Source organism: Papaver somniferum, chromosome 6, assembly GCF_003573695.1.
Source record: "Papaver somniferum cultivar HN1 chromosome 6, ASM357369v1, whole genome shotgun sequence".
NCBI lineage: Eukaryota > Viridiplantae > Streptophyta > Magnoliopsida > Ranunculales > Papaveraceae > Papaver > Papaver somniferum.
Genome location: NC_039363.1, coordinates 93,396,099 through 93,414,824, shown reverse-complemented (window position 1 = coordinate 93,414,824; position 18,726 = coordinate 93,396,099). Strand labels below are relative to the sequence as shown.

General features: G+C 37.4%; 2 protein-coding genes across 3 annotated transcripts; one reads left to right on the top strand and one right to left on the bottom strand.

Annotated features, from left to right (window-relative positions):
• The first annotated feature begins 5,890 nt into the window (after nt 1–5,890).
• LOC113288440 (uncharacterized oxidoreductase At1g06690, chloroplastic-like) lies at nt 5,891–12,287 on the top strand. Of its 2 annotated transcripts, XM_026537479.1 has the most exons (11): nt 5,946–6,068; nt 7,499–9,572; nt 9,659–9,750; nt 9,844–9,884; nt 10,049–10,213; nt 10,310–10,332; nt 10,422–10,493; nt 10,624–10,791; nt 11,061–11,143; nt 11,234–11,296; nt 11,973–12,287. In XM_026537479.1, exons 2-11 carry the CDS (start codon nt 9,353–9,355, stop codon nt 12,156–12,158), a joined length of 1,113 nt encoding a protein of 370 aa, XP_026393264.1. In that variant the 5' UTR covers nt 5,946–6,068; nt 7,499–9,352; the 3' UTR covers nt 12,159–12,287. The 2 variants fall into 2 exon arrangements, with proteins under 2 accessions (XP_026393263.1, XP_026393264.1); XM_026537478.1 differs by lacking the exons at nt 9,659–9,750; nt 9,844–9,884; nt 10,049–10,213; ... (4 more) ...; nt 11,234–11,296; nt 11,973–12,287 and having other exon boundaries at nt 5,891–6,068; nt 7,499–8,847.
• A 1,800-nt stretch (nt 12,288–14,087) lies between these two features.
• On the bottom strand, nt 14,088–18,074 carry LOC113288439 (gamma-soluble NSF attachment protein-like). The gene is made up of 9 exons (XM_026537476.1): nt 17,936–18,074; nt 17,182–17,249; nt 16,989–17,073; nt 16,721–16,879; nt 15,870–16,007; nt 15,590–15,668; nt 15,368–15,447; nt 15,105–15,234; nt 14,088–14,460 (listed from the first exon to the last, which is right to left on the bottom strand). Exons 1-9 carry the CDS (start codon nt 17,980–17,982, stop codon nt 14,353–14,355), a joined length of 894 nt encoding a protein of 297 aa, XP_026393261.1. The 5' UTR covers nt 17,983–18,074; the 3' UTR covers nt 14,088–14,352.
• Between the last annotated feature and the right edge of the window lie 652 nt (nt 18,075–18,726).

Sequence of the window (18,726 nt, the reverse complement as noted above, 5' to 3'; positions counted from 1 at the left end):
GGATCAATTGAAAATTGCCCATGCAAATGATCTTATCACCTGAGAATGTTTAAAACACCATAAGAGAGAAATTCAGAACTTCTGATATTTATGCTCAGGGTAGGTTCGCGAACCACTTCCCAAACCATAGATATCTGAGTTTCAGAAATACAGGGAAGGTTGGCGAACCAGTTTGCATACCGTAAGTTTAGTTGGGTAAAGTACATGAACCGTGGTGCATTGAATTTTGAAGTTGGTATAATATGCAAGAATAAGTTGGCGAACACGTTTCACGAACCGTGGTCAACTGAGTTCGGTAGTCTAGGGTTGGCGAAGCCGGTTCAAGAACCGTAGCATCCTGACTCGTGAACAATCTTTACGGCTCACGAAGCGTTCTACCATTTGTCCCAGCAGATTTTAGCTGATGCTCAAGATTTAAAAAAAAATATGTTTAGCACTGTTAGAACTCTCTTAGACACTTATAAGACTTCATTGATCACATAAACACTTATGTGCGTGCATCATGATTAAAATTTTAGGTGTTCTAATGAACATCAAATTGCTTTTAGTACTTTGGCAGACTTGCCAAACCGAAAAAGTCATTTTACACGAGTTCCGTAACCGAACCTGTTAGAGCATAGGTCAGTTGAACCTACCAACTGTTGGTATGTCAAGTTTGGTTGTCATACTTTAGTATCAAAACTCATCTAGAGTCGCTTGATTAATTACTAGTGTTAACTTCGTTTAGGTTATACTAGAAAGTCTAGGAATGTTGAGACTCACAAGTATTACTCAGAAGACCTGAAGAATATGAAGAAGTTTCGACTGCAACGAAGGCATCATCCTTCTACTTGAGGTTAGTACTATTAACTTGACTTGTTTCCATTCCTAACGTATCTTTCAAGTCGCTTTATCTTGAAAACAGAACATGCAAAGCTATATTTATAACATTCTACTGATTATACTTGGTCATAACAGTATGATCAAAGTGTCACGAAATTATATTAATTATGAAGTATAACGCTTATCTTTTGAACTTCGTAAGCATGACATCAACATAATCTATGTATACAGTTATTTAATTACGTGTGAGATATAGGTGTGATTTCATCCTAGAAAACTATGTATTATTACATTGGTCTAAGGAAGTAGATGTATGAACTTGTTTCATAATCGAAAGGGAAATCATAAGTGTGTTGGTCCGGTTTTATAGAATAATATTTGGATGGCCAATGCAAGATAACAAGGTGGAACCTATCTTAACTTATGTTGAGAATCAAGGTAGAACCGGTCATAGCCTATATTGTGTGACAAGGTATAACCGATCCTAACTATTTTTGGGAAGTAAGTGATAGACGCATTTATGTGTCTATTTTGTTCTCAATGTTATGTATTGTTAGACTCGATTAAGTACTTATTGTGTTCTTTTGTGTTCTTGTAGGAAATTTTAGAGAAATAATCCCTTGCGGCGAAATGGGCTCAAAAAGCAGTGTTTTACACCCCGGAGAAATGTACCGTAGGCACCCAAGAAATGCACCGGAAGCGTCCCAGAAATGTCCCGGAGGAACCCAGAAAAATTACTATTTCCACCCCAATTGATATTCGCACCCCAGCACTATGGATAAGGGGCACCTTCTTCAACAATTTGAATTTGTGTTTTTGGCGGGAAATGAAGTTTTCAACTGGCAGAATTTTGATTGTCAAAATGAATGGGTTAGAGTGCGATTCAATCGCTGAAAATTGGCAGAAAGATGTGATTTGGCATAAGGAACAAAGTTTGGGTGGTGGTTTCGATCAAATTTGGCTGGAATACGTGTTTTTATTCTCGAGTTCAAAACAGGGCAAGCATGCACTGGAGGATGATAATCACGCGTCATGGAGAGTTATGGACGTGTTCTGATGATGTGGAATGGCTCGAGCATCACTTTGGGTCGTGAAGAATCGATTTGGAGCGTGGAGGGAGGAAGTTTACGCAAGAAATTCCAAGTTTGGTAAGAAAATATTCGGAAAATATTGTTATTCACTGCCCGTATAATGAAGAATTATATTGGAGTTATTGGCGAGATTTGGAGCTGTTGTTGGGTATAAATAGGCTCTTTGGGTCTACTAGAGAGGGGGTCGAGAGTCTGGGGGGATGAGGAGAGCCATAGAAGAAGAAATTCGAGTTTTCCCAAACTCGGTTTCTGCTGCTGCTGATGATGAATATGAAGAACACGAAGAACGGACCTGCATCAGCAGTCGTTTTTCAACAGTGAAATAGACTCACAGACGTGGGTCGTAGGTGTGGGTCTTAGAGCTACAGTAACAATAACACTTCTTCTGTGTCGTTCATTTTGGACGCTTTCGGTGGGTCGCACATTCACTGTTTTATTATTTCATCTCCATTTTCATCCTTGTAAACACCCTTTGAGCAATAAATAAATACTTTGAGCGTGTTTTTATCATGATGAGCTAAACCCAACACTGGGACGACGGAGGAGGTCGAATTTCATCCATGTGGTAATTTCATTAATTCTTTTATTTACTTTTTGCACTAATTTTAATTGAATTAAGATTTTAAATTAATTACTTATGATTTCCTTTGATGGAGTATGCTTAGTCCTAGGAATTTTTGATATGCCATGCTTAAGAAATACAAGTAATATTTTATAAAATCTATCTTGGCAATAAACTAGAGTTAATATTTGTTTTTGTTTTTGAACTATAATTGCTAGAATTAATTTCTGAACCATTTGAAGAAAAAAAGACGGCCGAATCTTTAGTCCCAGTACTCTTGCCCATATTGTTAATATTTTTTGTATATATTTATTAAATCTAAAAATTCCATTTCCTTCACAAGTCTGAAACGAATCCTAATTACTACATCCCACGAAAAATCACTAATCAGTAAGGTAAAACCGGCCTATATCCAGTGAAATGGTATAACCGGTCCTAACTAGTTTCGAGAAGCATGGTATAACCGGTCATAACCTATATTGGGAAGCATGGTACAACCGATCCTAAATTAGTTTGGGAATCATTACTAAAGCTCTGATAAAATTGAAGACCCCCAATCATATGTTGGTGCTTTCTATAAATCTTCTATTGCTTCAAGAAAACCGATTAACACCATTTGGAAACAAACATTGGCCTATTGTCCATAACATAAACAGACCTTCGACCTCCTCATATTAATGCATAGGGAACAAATATTGATTATTTACTAACCTGTTCTTATTCATTTTCCTAGCATAACGTTGCAAAAAAACTTTTCAACCCAACCACTTTTAATCCATTTGCATTTATTTGTCTATATGCATCATTTTCCTCTACATGATTTGAGTATAAATTCTTACTTTCCATCTATCTTCTGATACCCAATTTAGTCTGTTAAATGGAATTCCCATTAACATATACAAATCTAACGGTGTAACACATATTTAACGACATATTCATAATTAGAGTTTGTTGAATTTTATAAAACCAAAAACATTATTTAAAAATTTAATTACAAGAAAAAACAACTTACCGCATTCAAAATCTTTGGAAAAGAACGTGTTTGTAGTCCTCCATCATCGTTCATATAACTTGAATTGTTTGAGTCATATGGTTTCTAGGTTGTATATGATATAAATATCGCGAAGAATATCTTCAGATTCTCTCTTGAACAACAGGGGGAAGTAACCCAAACACCATATGAAACTCAGACCACCCACCTCTTAGATTGACCGAATCAACTAGCCTGGGATGGCCAGATATGTGCTTAGGGAGTGCACCATCACCGGCTAATTGTCTAACATTTTGAAACTCATATTATTTATCCATAACATAACTTAATCCACTGGATTGGGTACTAGTAGATCCTTTGAGTTTTCTGTTTCTTTTTCTTTTCTCATTCATATTTGTTTAGGAAATAAAACTAAAGAGAATTTTGTTAAACTAGAGAAGAGAACCTAAGAGAAGAGAACATAAGAAAATATATGAGAAGGCAAGGGAAGGTGTGAAGGGGAATACGAGATGATGCAATATTTATAGGCGTTGGAAAGTTGATCGTTGACGTCGAGCGATATTCATGGTAGCGCTGGTGATAAAGACTTTACCGCTGATAGTATTATCTATTTCGGCTCGCTAGAAACTATGTCGCTCAGTGATTTTCCTATAATGACGCAACTCGTTTGTCATGCCACCAGTTGTGTTAAACAGATTTTTTTAACCTTGTGCATAGGAATAGGCGTGATTGGGTTGAAAATCAGCCCGTTGGAACTTGAAAAGGAGATTTTCAGGAGATTTTAAATAAGGTTGCTTGATTATTCAAGGGATTTTAAGACATTAATTTTGAGAACAAAAATATAAGTACCAAATCGTCCGGCCGAACATACTGACATATTTGCTATCCAAACGGGTCGCTTATTTTTATACGGGTGCACTTAGCTATTATTATGGGCATCGCACATTTTTTTCTTCTTCTAAAGAGGACAAAGATAAAGAGTTTGTTGCGGATGAATTTCGAACTCTGGCAAACTCCGGTCACATGAGCATTTCACCTGAGTGATTAAAAAACTTGAGGGTACCCCGGATAAAGGAAGTAGGTGCCATAAAAGATTCTTGGAGATTTTAATAAAGTGCGACACTTTCAATTTCATATTTAAGAAAGTGCCACTATTTTTTCTAGAATTTACTTAGTGCCATGCATTTGACCTTTTCCATCCAGTTTTTTTCAAAAAATAGTTAACATCCGTTAGTGCATAGGTGGCAGTAGTTCAGTTTAGTAAAAGACATTTACGCCCTTTAATCATCTCCCTATAGTTCGTGTGTTCTTTGGAGCATTTTACCGAACAGATAGACCACGTCGAGTTCATCCGGCAACAACAACATCTTGCCGTCTTCTCACTGCCCAAATTCAGTAGTTACATACAGACCATGTCATTTAGACCGAGAATCCCATATAAAATCACATTGATTGAATCAATTTCAGCCAACTCTTGGACCAAAATTGTTGGTGTGTTCACTGTAAACACCATTCACCAACACCAAGCCTAACCAACATGGATTCAATCCTCCATTGCAGCATTAAATTCATTCTGTAGCTTCATAACCAACAATACCAAACTCCCTGTAAACGCCTTCTTGCACCTGTAATTCGTCTTCAATTAGCTTGCAAAACTCATCTAGATAGAACCCCAGGCAACCACCAATTCGAGAGAACGAAGCCATGCTGGCACCCCCAAACTTAATTCCACCCGAACTTCACCATTAATCAACATAATTCGAGAGACACAGAACTTCACCATTAAAATTAGTATAAAAAAAAAAATCAACAAAATCTAATCAAGACACAGATCCATAAACCAAGTATCTTCTTTGCTCCATCCACGAGATGATGAAATGAAACCACGTACCGCACTACTTTATATTTGAAATTACCCCTTCATTCTTACTCCAATCTCTCCTTGCACCGATTGCAACAGCTCAATCATTCCTACCAATTCTTACTAGACTGCAATATACCATCGACCAACACCAACATCTCGTTTGCTGCCAGTTCACTCTCCATCTCCGTATCGGTATCGGTACAATCTCCACCCGAACGTTTTGTTGGAGACATAAACTTAATTTAGGATTTTGGTTCAACGTTAAAACCAAAGTGAACAGTGGTATCTAAAGAACATGAAAGAGATCGGATTTTCTTAAGGATTGTGAAGGGCAAATAGGTAAAAATGAAAATTTTCTTGACTTGTTCACCGATGACAGACCCGTTTGGTGGGCCTTGACGGAATACAAAATGGTCGTGGCATTTTATTAATTTTGGAAAAAACGGTGGCACTTTCTTAAACCGAAAATTGGAAGTGTGGCATTTTCTTAAAATTCCCAAGATTCCTTACCGAGGCCGAAACTGTAAACGATTCGTCATCCTGATACAAACACTCAAATTTTAGTTTTACACTCACACTGGCTCTCTTCTTCATAGTGTTAAAATTGTGACTGAAATTTAGGGTTTCTCTTATCTTCAGTTTCCATGGAGAAATCCGAGTTTGGGAGAAGAGGTGAGCGCAGACTTCCACCATCACCAAAGGTGGCACCATGGCTTGTTTTCCCACATGGTAAAGATGGTAAGTTCAAAACATTCTATAACATTTGTGATGATGATCGTCAATTTAACAAGAAATATTCAAACAAATTTATATCAGAATTGAGTAAAAGAAGATTTTGGCAGAAATCTTGTCATAAAGGGTGGGTAGTCAGTGTTTGTGAGGATGATGATACTGATCCTAATTATGGAGATTGTTTACTTTGGAATCCCCAATCACTAGATACCATTCACTTACCTTGTTTGCCCAAAAATGTAATTAGTAAATTTTGGATCAAAGATTGTCTTCTAACTTCGCCTCCTCAGACCAGCACCAGCAGTAATAGTAGTAGTAGTAGTGACAATGATGATTATGATGCTGATTCCATGGTTTACATACTCTTGATTGTTTTCGTGAAAGTCCTGACTTTCTTCTATTTTGTCACCCTGTTGAAAAACAATGGAGAAAACATGTGTTTGATTATGTCGAATTAACTGAATCAATGGTATATCTCAAAAGTAAGTTACATCTAATGTGTTGGAATGGTTTCTACTTGAAGATAGAAATACAGCGTGGGTCTGATTTCGATGATGAAGAAACCCTTGCAGTAAGTCATTTTCGTGTTTGCTTAGATGGCATATCGAAGGAATCACTATCTGGAGGTTTTGGTCGTTCTTTTAGCGTGTATTATGTGGAATCTTTTGGTGATGTCTTCCGGATATCTGTATGTAGCATGAGTAGAGGGATTTATGGTAACATATGCCAAATTGACATCGAAAAATTGGATTTCTCTTCAATGGCTTGGGTGGGTGTGAAAAGTTTGGATGACCATGTCTTATTCCTTAGCCGTTGTACTCGATTGTCTTGCTTGGCCTCAGACTTGGGATTTTCAAAAGGTTGTGTGTATTATACACGATATGAAGAAATGAGCTTGTACAAATATGACTTGGAAGATCAAAGTATATCACTTTCTTTACCATGCCCCGATCTGCCGACACCATGGTTCTTGCCTCAGTGGCTGATGATTACTACACCTCCAAGATAACTTTGAAGAAAGATACATTTTTTGTCTCACTGATATATACTTGCTTTTCTTTAAGTAGCTACTGTTATTGATCTACTGACCTGCCTTCGATGCTATGGGATACAGCTGTATCAGATGTACCCTGTGTAGTTTATATCTACTGCTCAGGTCATACAACCTTCATGTCTTAAGTAATGTAGTTCACCAACATGCTGAACAAAAAATAGTTCTATATTTTGAACGCTGCCATGTGTTTTCATCGTGTTGAAGTGGTACACATGGATGTTGGGCATTTGTTTTCCGAATTGGTTTATAGCTTTTTCTTATGTTTTCTGCCTCAGAAGTACTGCCTTTATATCTTATCCATCTTTTGTTGCTTTATTCTCATTTGTACTAGAGATCGAATTGATGTTGTTGCTTAATGACGTTCTGGTTCTTTAATTTGTAGGGTCGATGATAGAAAAACAACAAACTGCATTTTAGGAAAGGTCGAACACATGGATAAAGTTATAGAGGTTATGGAAAACATAGCTGGTGTTACTAGGGACGATGAGAAAGAAGATACGGAAGAAAGAAGGCTAGGGATTATGCCTCTCGATGATTTGGTATGGTTGGTATCAAACTATCTTCATATATTGGATTACATACATTTACGTGCAGTGAGTAAAACATACCGTGCGATGATGAATCTCAGAAGATCCTCTTCTACTAGAACTTTCAGGACCACAGATTTATCCCCGTGGCTGGTTTTCTCCAACTATGATAGATCCATCTACAATTTCGTAAACCCACTGCATAATAATGAGAAATACCTCATTAGTATTCCTGAAATTGTAAAAGGTTCTAGCATTTCCTTTTCGAAAGGTGGGTGGTTGCTCATGGTGAACGGCCTGACTTTGTTCTTCCACAATCCCTTCACGAGATCCAGTATTAAACTTCCAGACCTCCCAGATAATGATGGCATCCCTTTCTCAGGTATCTCGTTCTCATTTTTGCCGACTTCTGCTGATTGTGTAGTTTTTGCCATCGATAAACAATTGAATGCTAGTGTGTCCATCTTCTTCATTAAACGGGGAGAAGAATACTGGAGGTATGATTCCTTTGACGCTACTACTTATTTACCTCTCAATAAGAAACAAATGGGGTTCGAGATGGATTGGAACAATCCAGTTTTCTACAACGGAGCATTCTATTGCCTAGACATAAATGGAACTTTAGGAGTATCTAAACTAGAGAATGACAATATAAGTTGGGAAGTTTTAGCCATGGTAATTCCGCATAATTGTGAGTTTATCTATAAGAGTTACTTGGTGGAGTGTGAAGGAAAACTTTTGTGTGTGTTCTTAGGCCATTTGGGGAAATGGGTTCGTGTTTATAGATTGGATGACACTCAAATGGTTTGGGTTGAAGTTAAAGATCTGGGGAGGCATATGCTGTGTGTTAGCAATACATCTTCTATCTCGGCAGTTGCCCCGGTTAGCCAAATGGAGAACAAAATCTACCTTCCGAGGCTACATGAAAAATGGATTTTATTCTATTCCCTTGATACAGGTATGTATCACTGTGTTGGTACTAATAGACATTCTGCCAAAGATTACGAAGGTGAAGTTATACTGCAGTTGGATTGAGCCCAACTGGTCAGAGACCTCAGATCAGTCTCTTGACTGGCTTAGCATTTAGATGAACTTATATGGCTTCGTGGTGTAGTTTGTTATCACGTCATCTGAAGCTCTCCAGTTTGATCCTCAGCAAAGCGGGATTTGCCTTTGTACAGTGAAAAATAGAATTATTTTGTGAGACGGTCTCTCGACTGCCTAGCAACTTGTCCAAGTTTATTTTATTTTTGTTTTATTTTTATTTCCAACCCCCACCACACCAAAGAAAAGAGAGGATTTTTCTCTCAAAGAAGTTGTTTCAACAGAAATCAAACACACACACAAAGATGGTGTTGTTGGCAACAAATTGCCGCTCAACCTGGTTGTTTCACTACCACACATAAATCCTATGTCCCATTCTTCTTCTATTTCTGTTGTTGTTTTGGGAGCTTCTCCACTTTCACCAATGGCCATACAAAATTATACCATTATTTGGATTCAAAGACCAACGACGTTTGCAACATAAGAGCCCCATATTTACCTTCGCTACTAATAATAATCAAAGCCTAATCAAATTCCTACAAAAAAACCCATTTCTTGATTTTGATTTTTCTCCATAACCCAAAGTCAAAAGCAATCAAATTTTAGACTACCATCAGCTACAGAGAAAACCCATTTCTTGAATTGATTCAGATAGTCAATTCTTCATGGCTTTGCAAGTAACTGGTGCAAGTTTTTCTCTGTTAAAGAATAGTAGAAATCGTAGTAGTATAATAAGAGGTGTTGCTTCTGAAGAGTCTGTTACTATTCAAACCGGAGGAGAAGATAAGGTGAAATTGGGTGGTTCTGATTTAAAAGTTACAAAACTTGGGATTGGAGCTTGGTCATGGGGTGACACCAGCTACTGGAACAACTTTGAATGGGATGGTACAGTCTTAATTCTCATTTTTGTACTTCCTATTTGACATTTTTAGTAGTTCTATAACTAATGAATTGCTTCTTTGTAATGGCAGATAGGAAACTGAAAGCTGCAAAAACTGCTTTTGATGCTAGTGTTGACTCTGGTATAACATTCTTTGATACTGCTGAGGTTTATGGCTCAAAGGTGAGATTGTTAAGCAATTGTGTTTGCTTGTTGTTTCTATTTCAACTTACAGAATAGACACTTAAACAGATTTTGATCTTGATTTCGTGCCAGTTCTCCTTTGGCGCAGTCAACTCCGAAACTCTACTCGGAAGGTACTTATTCTCGATCTCTTGAATGGTTATTTTTGCGGCATGGGGCGTCCAGTCCGTTTGCTAATGGTAGTAGAACCTCAGTGTTGTGAAGTTTTAGACTTGTCATTCCAAGTGAAGTGTGTCATATGTTGCTAAACTGTCGCCATTTTATCACTTCATTATAGATTTATCAAGGAAAGGAAGCAAAAAGATCCAGGAGTGGAGGTAGCTGTTGCAACCAAGTTTGCAGCATTACCATGGAGGCTTGGTCGTGGGAGTGTCATCTCAGCGCTTAAGGATTCTCTTGATAGGCTCAATCTATCTTCAGTCGAACTTTACCAGCTTCATTGGTCTCTACTTAACAAAATCTTTAGCTACTTTACATGATTTTTCTTTCTAAAGACCATTGATTGACTGAATATGGGATTTTGTGTTTCTCTTTTCAGGCCTGGATTATGGGGAAATGAAGGTTGTTTGATCTATCCATTGTTATTTAGTAAAAATCTGCTTTTGTGTTTCAATTAACATTACAGAAAGCTCAGACAAAATCAATTTCAGATTATATTAACGGGCTTGCTGATGCCGTTGAACAAGGCCTTGTAAAGGCTGTAGGTGTCTCCAATTACAGTGGTAATTTTTCTCTTGATCATTTTTCATCTAACAGGATTTAGGATAGTTCTAATCTAGATACTCATTATCTCTTCTTCTGATTGCTATTGGATCATTTTGCAGCACCCACTAATGATAGTCTTAATTTCAGAAAAACGTCTACGAGCTGCTTACAAGCAGCTTAAAAGCAGGGGGATTCCTTTAGCTTCTAACCAAGTGAACTACAGCCTTATATACAGAATTCCAGAGGACAATGGTGTGAAAGCTACTTGTGATGAGCTTGGGATCACATTGATTGCATATTCGCCTATAGCGCAAGGTGCAGTTCCTAATATCAGTTCACTTGTCTCTGCTAACAATTTAAACTGAACAATGTGTTGGGATATCACATATGACCTATACATTCCGTTCTATTCCACTGAAACTAGATTTTGAACCCCGGTTACGGTCTATAGATACTTTTCTTTGACCACTGGTAATTGAATCCCAGTCACTTCTCTAGGAACTGGTAATTGAATCCCAGTCACTTACTAATGCAATTGTATCAATATAAAACTCTTGGTAAGTGTTCATTCTCTACTTGTGTAGGTGCTCTTACCGGTAAATATACACCAGCAAATCCGCCAACAGGTCCTCGAGGCCGTATATATACTCCAGAATTCCTCACAGAGGTAAGAACTGCAAAAAAATCTAAAGCACCAATGTTTTTCATTATCATAAACTACTCCAGATGTGAATTACTAAATGGCTGGCCACTGCAGCTGCAACCTCTTGTGAACAGAATAAAGGATATAGGACAAAGCTACAACAAAACTCCTACACAGGTACTTCACCTTCTTATATGAACCTCTGAAACTTTTTTACTACCTATGTCCGATATAAATTCCAAATTATCACTGAATTTTCCGTGGGACACCTATTCATGTCCATTCCATCAAAAGCGCTTCCTAAACAAAGGCTGGTAGCCATATGATCTTTCACATTTTTTCCTTCTGGTAACATAAATCGGCTGGTTAAAAATCCAACACTAGTAACTGGCAGGGGATTAACCTCTTTTACATTTTTGTTTCATTTTTTGGATATGGTCCTTACGGGGGATTAAACCAGTGACCGTTAACCTGATGAAAGCTCGAAGCACATTCTACTTTTTTTGTTTGAAAAATGAACCGAATGAGGTTTTGAGCTAGAGGCCTCAAGTACGAGAGTTTTACCCTCAGGCCAGCTGGGTATTCCCAGTTGGTTCCACATTTTGTATACTGGGACCTGTCAGATGATGGTAGAATGTAAAGTTTTCTTATACATCTAGTACACCCTCTGAATTCAATCAATTTACAATGGTTCAACTTTTTTGAAACAATCTGATACTACATGAGCACCACTTGTGTATGGTCCTGTTTGTGCTATAGAGGCTAGTTTATCTGGCTCTTTTGGTCTGACAAAAAGTGGTATAGCTTATTCAAACCTAAAAGCTAATGTAACACCAAACTTTTTCTTGTACAGGTTGTTCTTAACTGGCTAGTTTCCCAAGAAAATGTTGTGCCAATTCCAGGAGCTAAAAATGCAGAACAGGCCAAAGAATTTGCAGGTGCAATAGGATGGGAACTCACTAATGATGAAATCGCAGATCTGCGAAGTTTAGCATCAAAAACAAAACCTGTTATGGGTTTCCCAGTCGAAAAGTTGTAAATCCGTGCAGGAGATCTGTAGACCAGGCCACTTTGTAATGATTACAATCATGTTACACACCATTCAATATTGGTGCTAAATACAAGGTTTATAAACACAATACATATAATGAAAATATTTTCTCCACAAGATCTTCTGTTCTTTTTCTGTTGTTTTCCCCCCTTCAGGTTAATCATCATCAAACTTAGTTTTCTTTCCTACAGGAAGATCAGTTTGGATTTAGAATTTGTTGATGGACAAAGCAAACGAAAGAGGTAACATACATATTTACAGCGAAAGCTCAGGAATAGAAAACCTAACCTGAAGGGAAATGGAAGGGGCTTCCATGTTTGCCTATGCCGGCACCACCCAAACCTCTGTCAGAACCAGTTAAGTATCTGAAAGGGCAAACGCAGCCACCATAATGACTAAAACGTCGTCCTCTGTCTACCAGTTTTCTACCACCAGTTCCTCTAAGACTAGCATCTTCGATTGTCAAGGGGGAATCACATCGCAAGAGCTTTGGGGAAAGCTTCGGGATGAAGAAACTCAATGAAACCAATCCTGCAAATACGAAAGCATCAACATATGAAAGCTTCGGAATAACTTCAATTTTCAAGTCTAAAAGAAAAGTAAGGCTACACCTTAAGAAAAGAAATACCATACAAATGACGAAACCAACATTGCTTAATCTCACGGTTAGTCTGTACGTAGTCTCCATCTCTTCATTTGTGACCTCTTAGACTATTCATCTTCTTCTAATACTCCATCATCATTTTTTTTTTGATCATCTCCATCACCATTGTCATATTCATCGGCTTCATCGTCAACTTTATAACGAACGGCTATTCCTTCGTAAATCCAAGTGTCATGAATTTTCTTACCTTCAACCCTTTAAACTTGACCTTCAACTAGTACTGCTGGTAATTCACTTTCATTACCAACCCCTTCAGGATTATAACTGGTAGCATCATCCTCTTTAACATCATTCCATCGCCAACTTCTTTGTCAGATCAAGCAAAACCCGTACCCTCAAAAACATCATTCTTCCTTTACTCTTTCCTTCATCAAAATCAACATCTAAAACCACATGACCCGTACCTTCACAAATTTTCCTTCCCATTTCCCTTGACACGTAATCAAAAGGAATATCATGAAGTTGAATCCAAAATGGATAACTAGGACTAAACATAATCTTAGAAGGTGGAGTATCTGGACGCCACTCAGTCAAAAGAAGTAAGTATTGATAGTAGTCATCGCCAATGACCAACCATGGTCTAAGATCCATAACCAATTTCATATCTTCTTCGTCTTCAAAATGAAAACTAAACATACCACTACCAAGCTCCATGTTTGTGAATTTTGAGATACTGTTATCATTCCATGCTCTGTTGATATCTCTAACAACATGGTGTGGTCTAATGGATTTGATTTCAGTTATATGGAGCTTACCAATTAGTGTGTTTTTCCATTTCTTTTGATGAGATGGTTCCATTTCCTTTTTATAGAGAAACTTTGGGTGCGAGTTGTAGGGTTAGTGTGGTTTTGAGGATAATTTATATAGAAACATTTGGGGTTGAAGAAGTTGAAGGATTTATTATTCATTAGAGATGCGGCTTAATAAATGTGAGATGGGATGGGGAAATAACGAGGCGTTGATTTAAATGTCCTACGGTATTAAATAAATGGGATTTGACTTTGCATTCACTGAAGTATACGGACGACGATGGGGTTTCTAATCTTTCCAACTTCTTAGACTTGAGTTTGTTGCGACTCTTGATTCTAAGCCAGTGCAGGACTGCAGTTACGAGTTTCCATGTCCACATAGGAAATTGAACAGCAACTTTTTGACGGTTTGACTCTAATGAAGACCCAGTGAAACCTATGCTGAGATGGCTAAGCCCTATCGAGACAAACAAATACACTGTCTGTTTAACTTGACCATTTGTATCTGTAAAACTGTTTTAATTTTAAGCTCAAGGATTAATCCTAGTAAGAGGATAATAATATTACACGAGCAAATTACCCACTTCTTGTATTCATTATCCTCATGTAACACCACTCAATACAATAAGTACAGAACTCAACGTTTATAAACACAATCCCTTTAATACTTTAGAAGTACCAAACTCTACAATATAATGAAACACCACACCATATTCTGTTCTCGTTTCTGTTGTGTTTCCTGTAAAGACTTCTGTGGGGAAAAAAGAAACTAGGTAAGATCATCTTCGTTCAACGGTTCCTCTTCCTCATCCATTGATGCTCCATATTTGTGTTTGCTCACATCGCCTGTGGGAAGTTTTCTTGCAAGTTTAATGATCTGCAAACAATTTAATGTAGTGAAATATGTCAGATTGTGTTTAGTGTATGAGCTGAGGAACTGGTTAGTTAAAAAGGATAAAAACTAATGCAAGAGTGAGCTCGGGTTTGGCAACTGAACTCCCAGAATCACAATCCTTGGGTCTGTTCTGTAACCAAATTTTGAACTATTCCTCAGACCAGAATAAAATTTATTATATACAATAAAGGCCACAAGTAAAAAAGGATCCAGGAGGTGAGATGGCTGTGGTGGGATCCAACACTAGTAGTCCAGTTCAAGTATTGCTGTCTATGGAAAAGACCAGCAAGTGTACTACTCCATATTACTAAGAACTCCAGTTCCAAATGACTCCAATGCCATTATTGAAATGTTTGGGACAGCAAATGAGGGAACTACACCAGGTTTGATTTGGTTCTTGGGTTTAGGTACCCACTGAGACCCATAGAGTTGGCAATGACCAAATTAATATAAACCACCAATTAGAAGGACATCTATAAGGGGGGAAAAGGGCATGAGTCACCAGTGCTAGCCTTGACCCTGCTATTTGTCATACATAATTCCAACAAACAGAAACTCTAAAATTGACATCTGATCCTTCCTATACTTATCGAGTTAGTGGTTTTAGGTAAAGATATGTAAGTTACCATATGGTCGAGATGTGTAACAGTACTCGACTGTGCAACACGTTTAATTTCTTCAACATCACCTTCTCCATAAGCAGATAGAAGTTTGCTAGCACACCGGTTCTGATCGCTACTCAGAAAAGCATCAATCCTGAAAATATAATTCGAAGATTCTTTTTAAGTCGTAAGTCTTCAATCCATAAATGTATAGAAAAGATACAGGAAAACTGCATAATCTGAAATGGGCCTTGAATCCTAGGATGATGCACTGAAGACAAACTTACTGAGAACAATCGTTATAGCATTTTTCTGCTTGCTTGAAGTCGTCCGCGTACAGGTAGACTATTATTGCACTAAGATAAGCCTGAAAATCCAAGTAAAAAAGTTAAAGATCCACACCACTTACACATTTATGGATAATAAGAATAAGTATACGATGAGGTAGAAGTAACCATGAAATTGATCAAGAAATGTATTAGGAACTGAGAATGACTGCTTTGTTGTACCTTGCACTGACTGTTGGTAGCTTTGCATTGGTCAGCTGATAAGCCCAGTCGCAATAGAAAAGTTGCAGCATCGGTATACCTGTAAGTAAGCAAAACAAAATGCATACACTATTATTCTTATAGATGAAGGATATTTGTGCTCATTCTTTTTCACAACATACTCAAACAAGAAATTAAGCAACTCAGTCATCCAATCAAATGCTATGCTAGCGAGTATTTTCAAGAGGCCGACTGCAATCAGAGAAATTTTAATTTAAGACATATAACACGTGTTTCTTACCTCTCAAGCTTTATATAAACATTCGCCGCAGCACGATACAGATCGAAGGCCATTTGCTCCTTTTCATCTTCTTCAAGGATGGAACAAGCATCGCCATACATCCGAACAGCTTCATCAGGGGAGGCTTCTTCGAGAGCACTATAACATAAAACTTAACATCTGTTAGTTCTCTAAGCTACATTAACCAAATTTAGTATCTCATCTGTGAGCAATTTTATTCAAACATACCCCATAGCACTTATTATCTATTAATTGCAAACATGCTTGACAGCTGCAACTAGTATTGTGCATCCCCATGGAATGTGATTTAGTCTCCAAATACTAACTATAGTTGAAGGGATTATAACAAGAATCTTCTGCTAAGGGAAACTCTCACTTGAATCGTTTTCTTTTATACCAACTGTGTTGCCCCTCTGCAACTCCTAACAAAAAAAAAATCATAAAGAAGGCTCTAATATTTTCTGCTGGCATCTCCACAGGCGAGATGGATTTCCGAGGATAGGACATAAATCACACAAGATCATCTGACAGTTACTTTTTTTTGGTCACATTCAAATGAACCATCTACAGTTGGACGCGTTTGCGGGTGATTGTCCTGTATTAGCCCTTCACAATCTGACTTCAATGACTTTGCCAATGTTCTGTCTATGTTAGTGGATACTTGCAGGCCGGTGTTCATAAATTTTCCTTAACTACTATTTTGCTAAGAAGGGTGCAAGGTGCAGTGTGCAGGAAGAATTCTTTTGAAAATTTAACGCCTAGCATGTTCAGAGACTATAAAAAGCGTGTTTCTTTTCACAAGAAAATATGTGAAGCCTTTTAAAGGTAACGGTTGAAGAATAACTACATACCGAGCACCCTTTGCAAGAGCATCTGATGCTGGTTGTGATCTTCCGCATTCGGTGTACAATTCTGACGCCCTTCTGTAGAAATCAGAAACTTCACTCCAGTTGCCAAGGTCCTTTGCTACTGCACCAGCAGACTCCAAATGCTTTGCAGCATCCCAAGGACTATTAAGCTTGTGAAGGATACAATGACCAAGATACATTCAGAATGATGAAAAATATATAGAGAGATATTCACAATAGCAGCCACATCATTCAAACACAACTAGGATACGATGAGAGCATCTCCTGTCCCTTAGAGGCCTTCTCATATGCTGTTTTCGCATTCTGATTATCTTTAGAAAGCTTGAACCCAACAGCTACCAACAGTAAATAAAAGGAGGATCAGTTTAAAAAAAAGAAATCGTGAAAAGCATTTGAAATTCAGATTTTACACAGTAAAGTACCAATGCACAGAATTTACCAACCAGCCTGTTCATATAATTGAGTAGCATTCTGCCAATCGGCACTCCATCTTGTAAGAGTAAGTTTAGTTCTGAAGAGAAGGAAAATAAAACACAAATAATTCAGTGGACAGTATTATGGCAAATGAAATGAGTATTCTCTAAATTTGCTAATAATCTCTATCAAAAAGTAAATCGAGCAGCAGAATTGCAATTGAAATGCGTAGTCTCAATAATTTCATTAGATTCAACTTTAACGAATCCAAGGTCCTAATTTCGTTTGGCACCTATAGTTATCAGTTGAAAGTAACTGCAGTTGCACCACTAACGTTTCCAAGTTCACATAATATTTAGACATATATGACCTCTTTACACAAAATTTTCAGTTCAACAATCACCAATTCCTGCCACCATCTCTAAACAACCAAATGAACCAGCTCAATCATTTTTCCTATTCACCGGTCCAACTGATACAGCCTCCATTTACCAAAACTGAGCACATAGTCCGACTCCCCTAAGAATTCAGATCCTATATTACAATTTCAATTGTTAACCCTCTACAGACAATCTACATCTCCATCAGTTTAACTAGTAAACACCAAATCATAGCAGTAAACATAACTTAAAATCGACAAAACACCTAATTATACGGACACAAAGTAGTCTGAGATGAAACCAATTCAACAGGAAAACCTAAAGTTAGATCGCAAAAATGAGAAATAGAGATGAAAAAAAGCAGTCAAGAGTAAAATTGATAAAGATGGAAGAGAAATCTCACAATTTGTCAGCTTTACTCATTAATTTCTGCGGATCGGAAGTCGCCATTAGAGAAAGAGAGCAGGTGGTAGGTTTTTTTTCTTCTGTGTATGGTTTGGGTACTCCTTTCCTTGTCTGTTCTTTCTTGGCAATATAAAGAAACATTCTTTTTGACCCCAAAGAGATAATATCGACCGATGTGCGACAACTAATATTACAAGGCATGACTTTTTACTATTTACTGGTTTCTTCTGTACACAACTGCCTCACCCGAAATATTTTGGAACTATGATTTTGGGCATACTGAAATCTTTCTAGGCATACTGAATAAAAATAAAAAAGGTTATGAAATAGCAAATTCAGATAATCCCTTAACCCAAATATTTTTAATGACAAATCTGTCCTGTACGTATTAGTGTTAGTAATATTGATTAGTGATTAAATATTTTGTTTAGTGATTAAGATAATTTTCAGAATTATAAAGGTTGTTTAGATGAAAAATTTTGGAGAAAAAAAATCAAAGTTTTTATTGAGAAGGAGAGAAAGAGAAGGAGAAAGTGAGAAAATTTTAATTCTTGATTCAATGGAGGATGAGGAGGGTCATAATTCATCTAAAAAACCTAGGAAAATACACATCAACTACACCAATGATTCCCAAATGGATGATTTCTTAGATTATGAGAAGGATTTTACACCCACTCAAACTCAAGCTCAAACTCAAGATGATGATTTTTATGAGCCAAATCCTGATGATGGAGACATTGATGAGGAACCCAATGCTTTTGATACACAGGTACACTTCCATTCTATGCT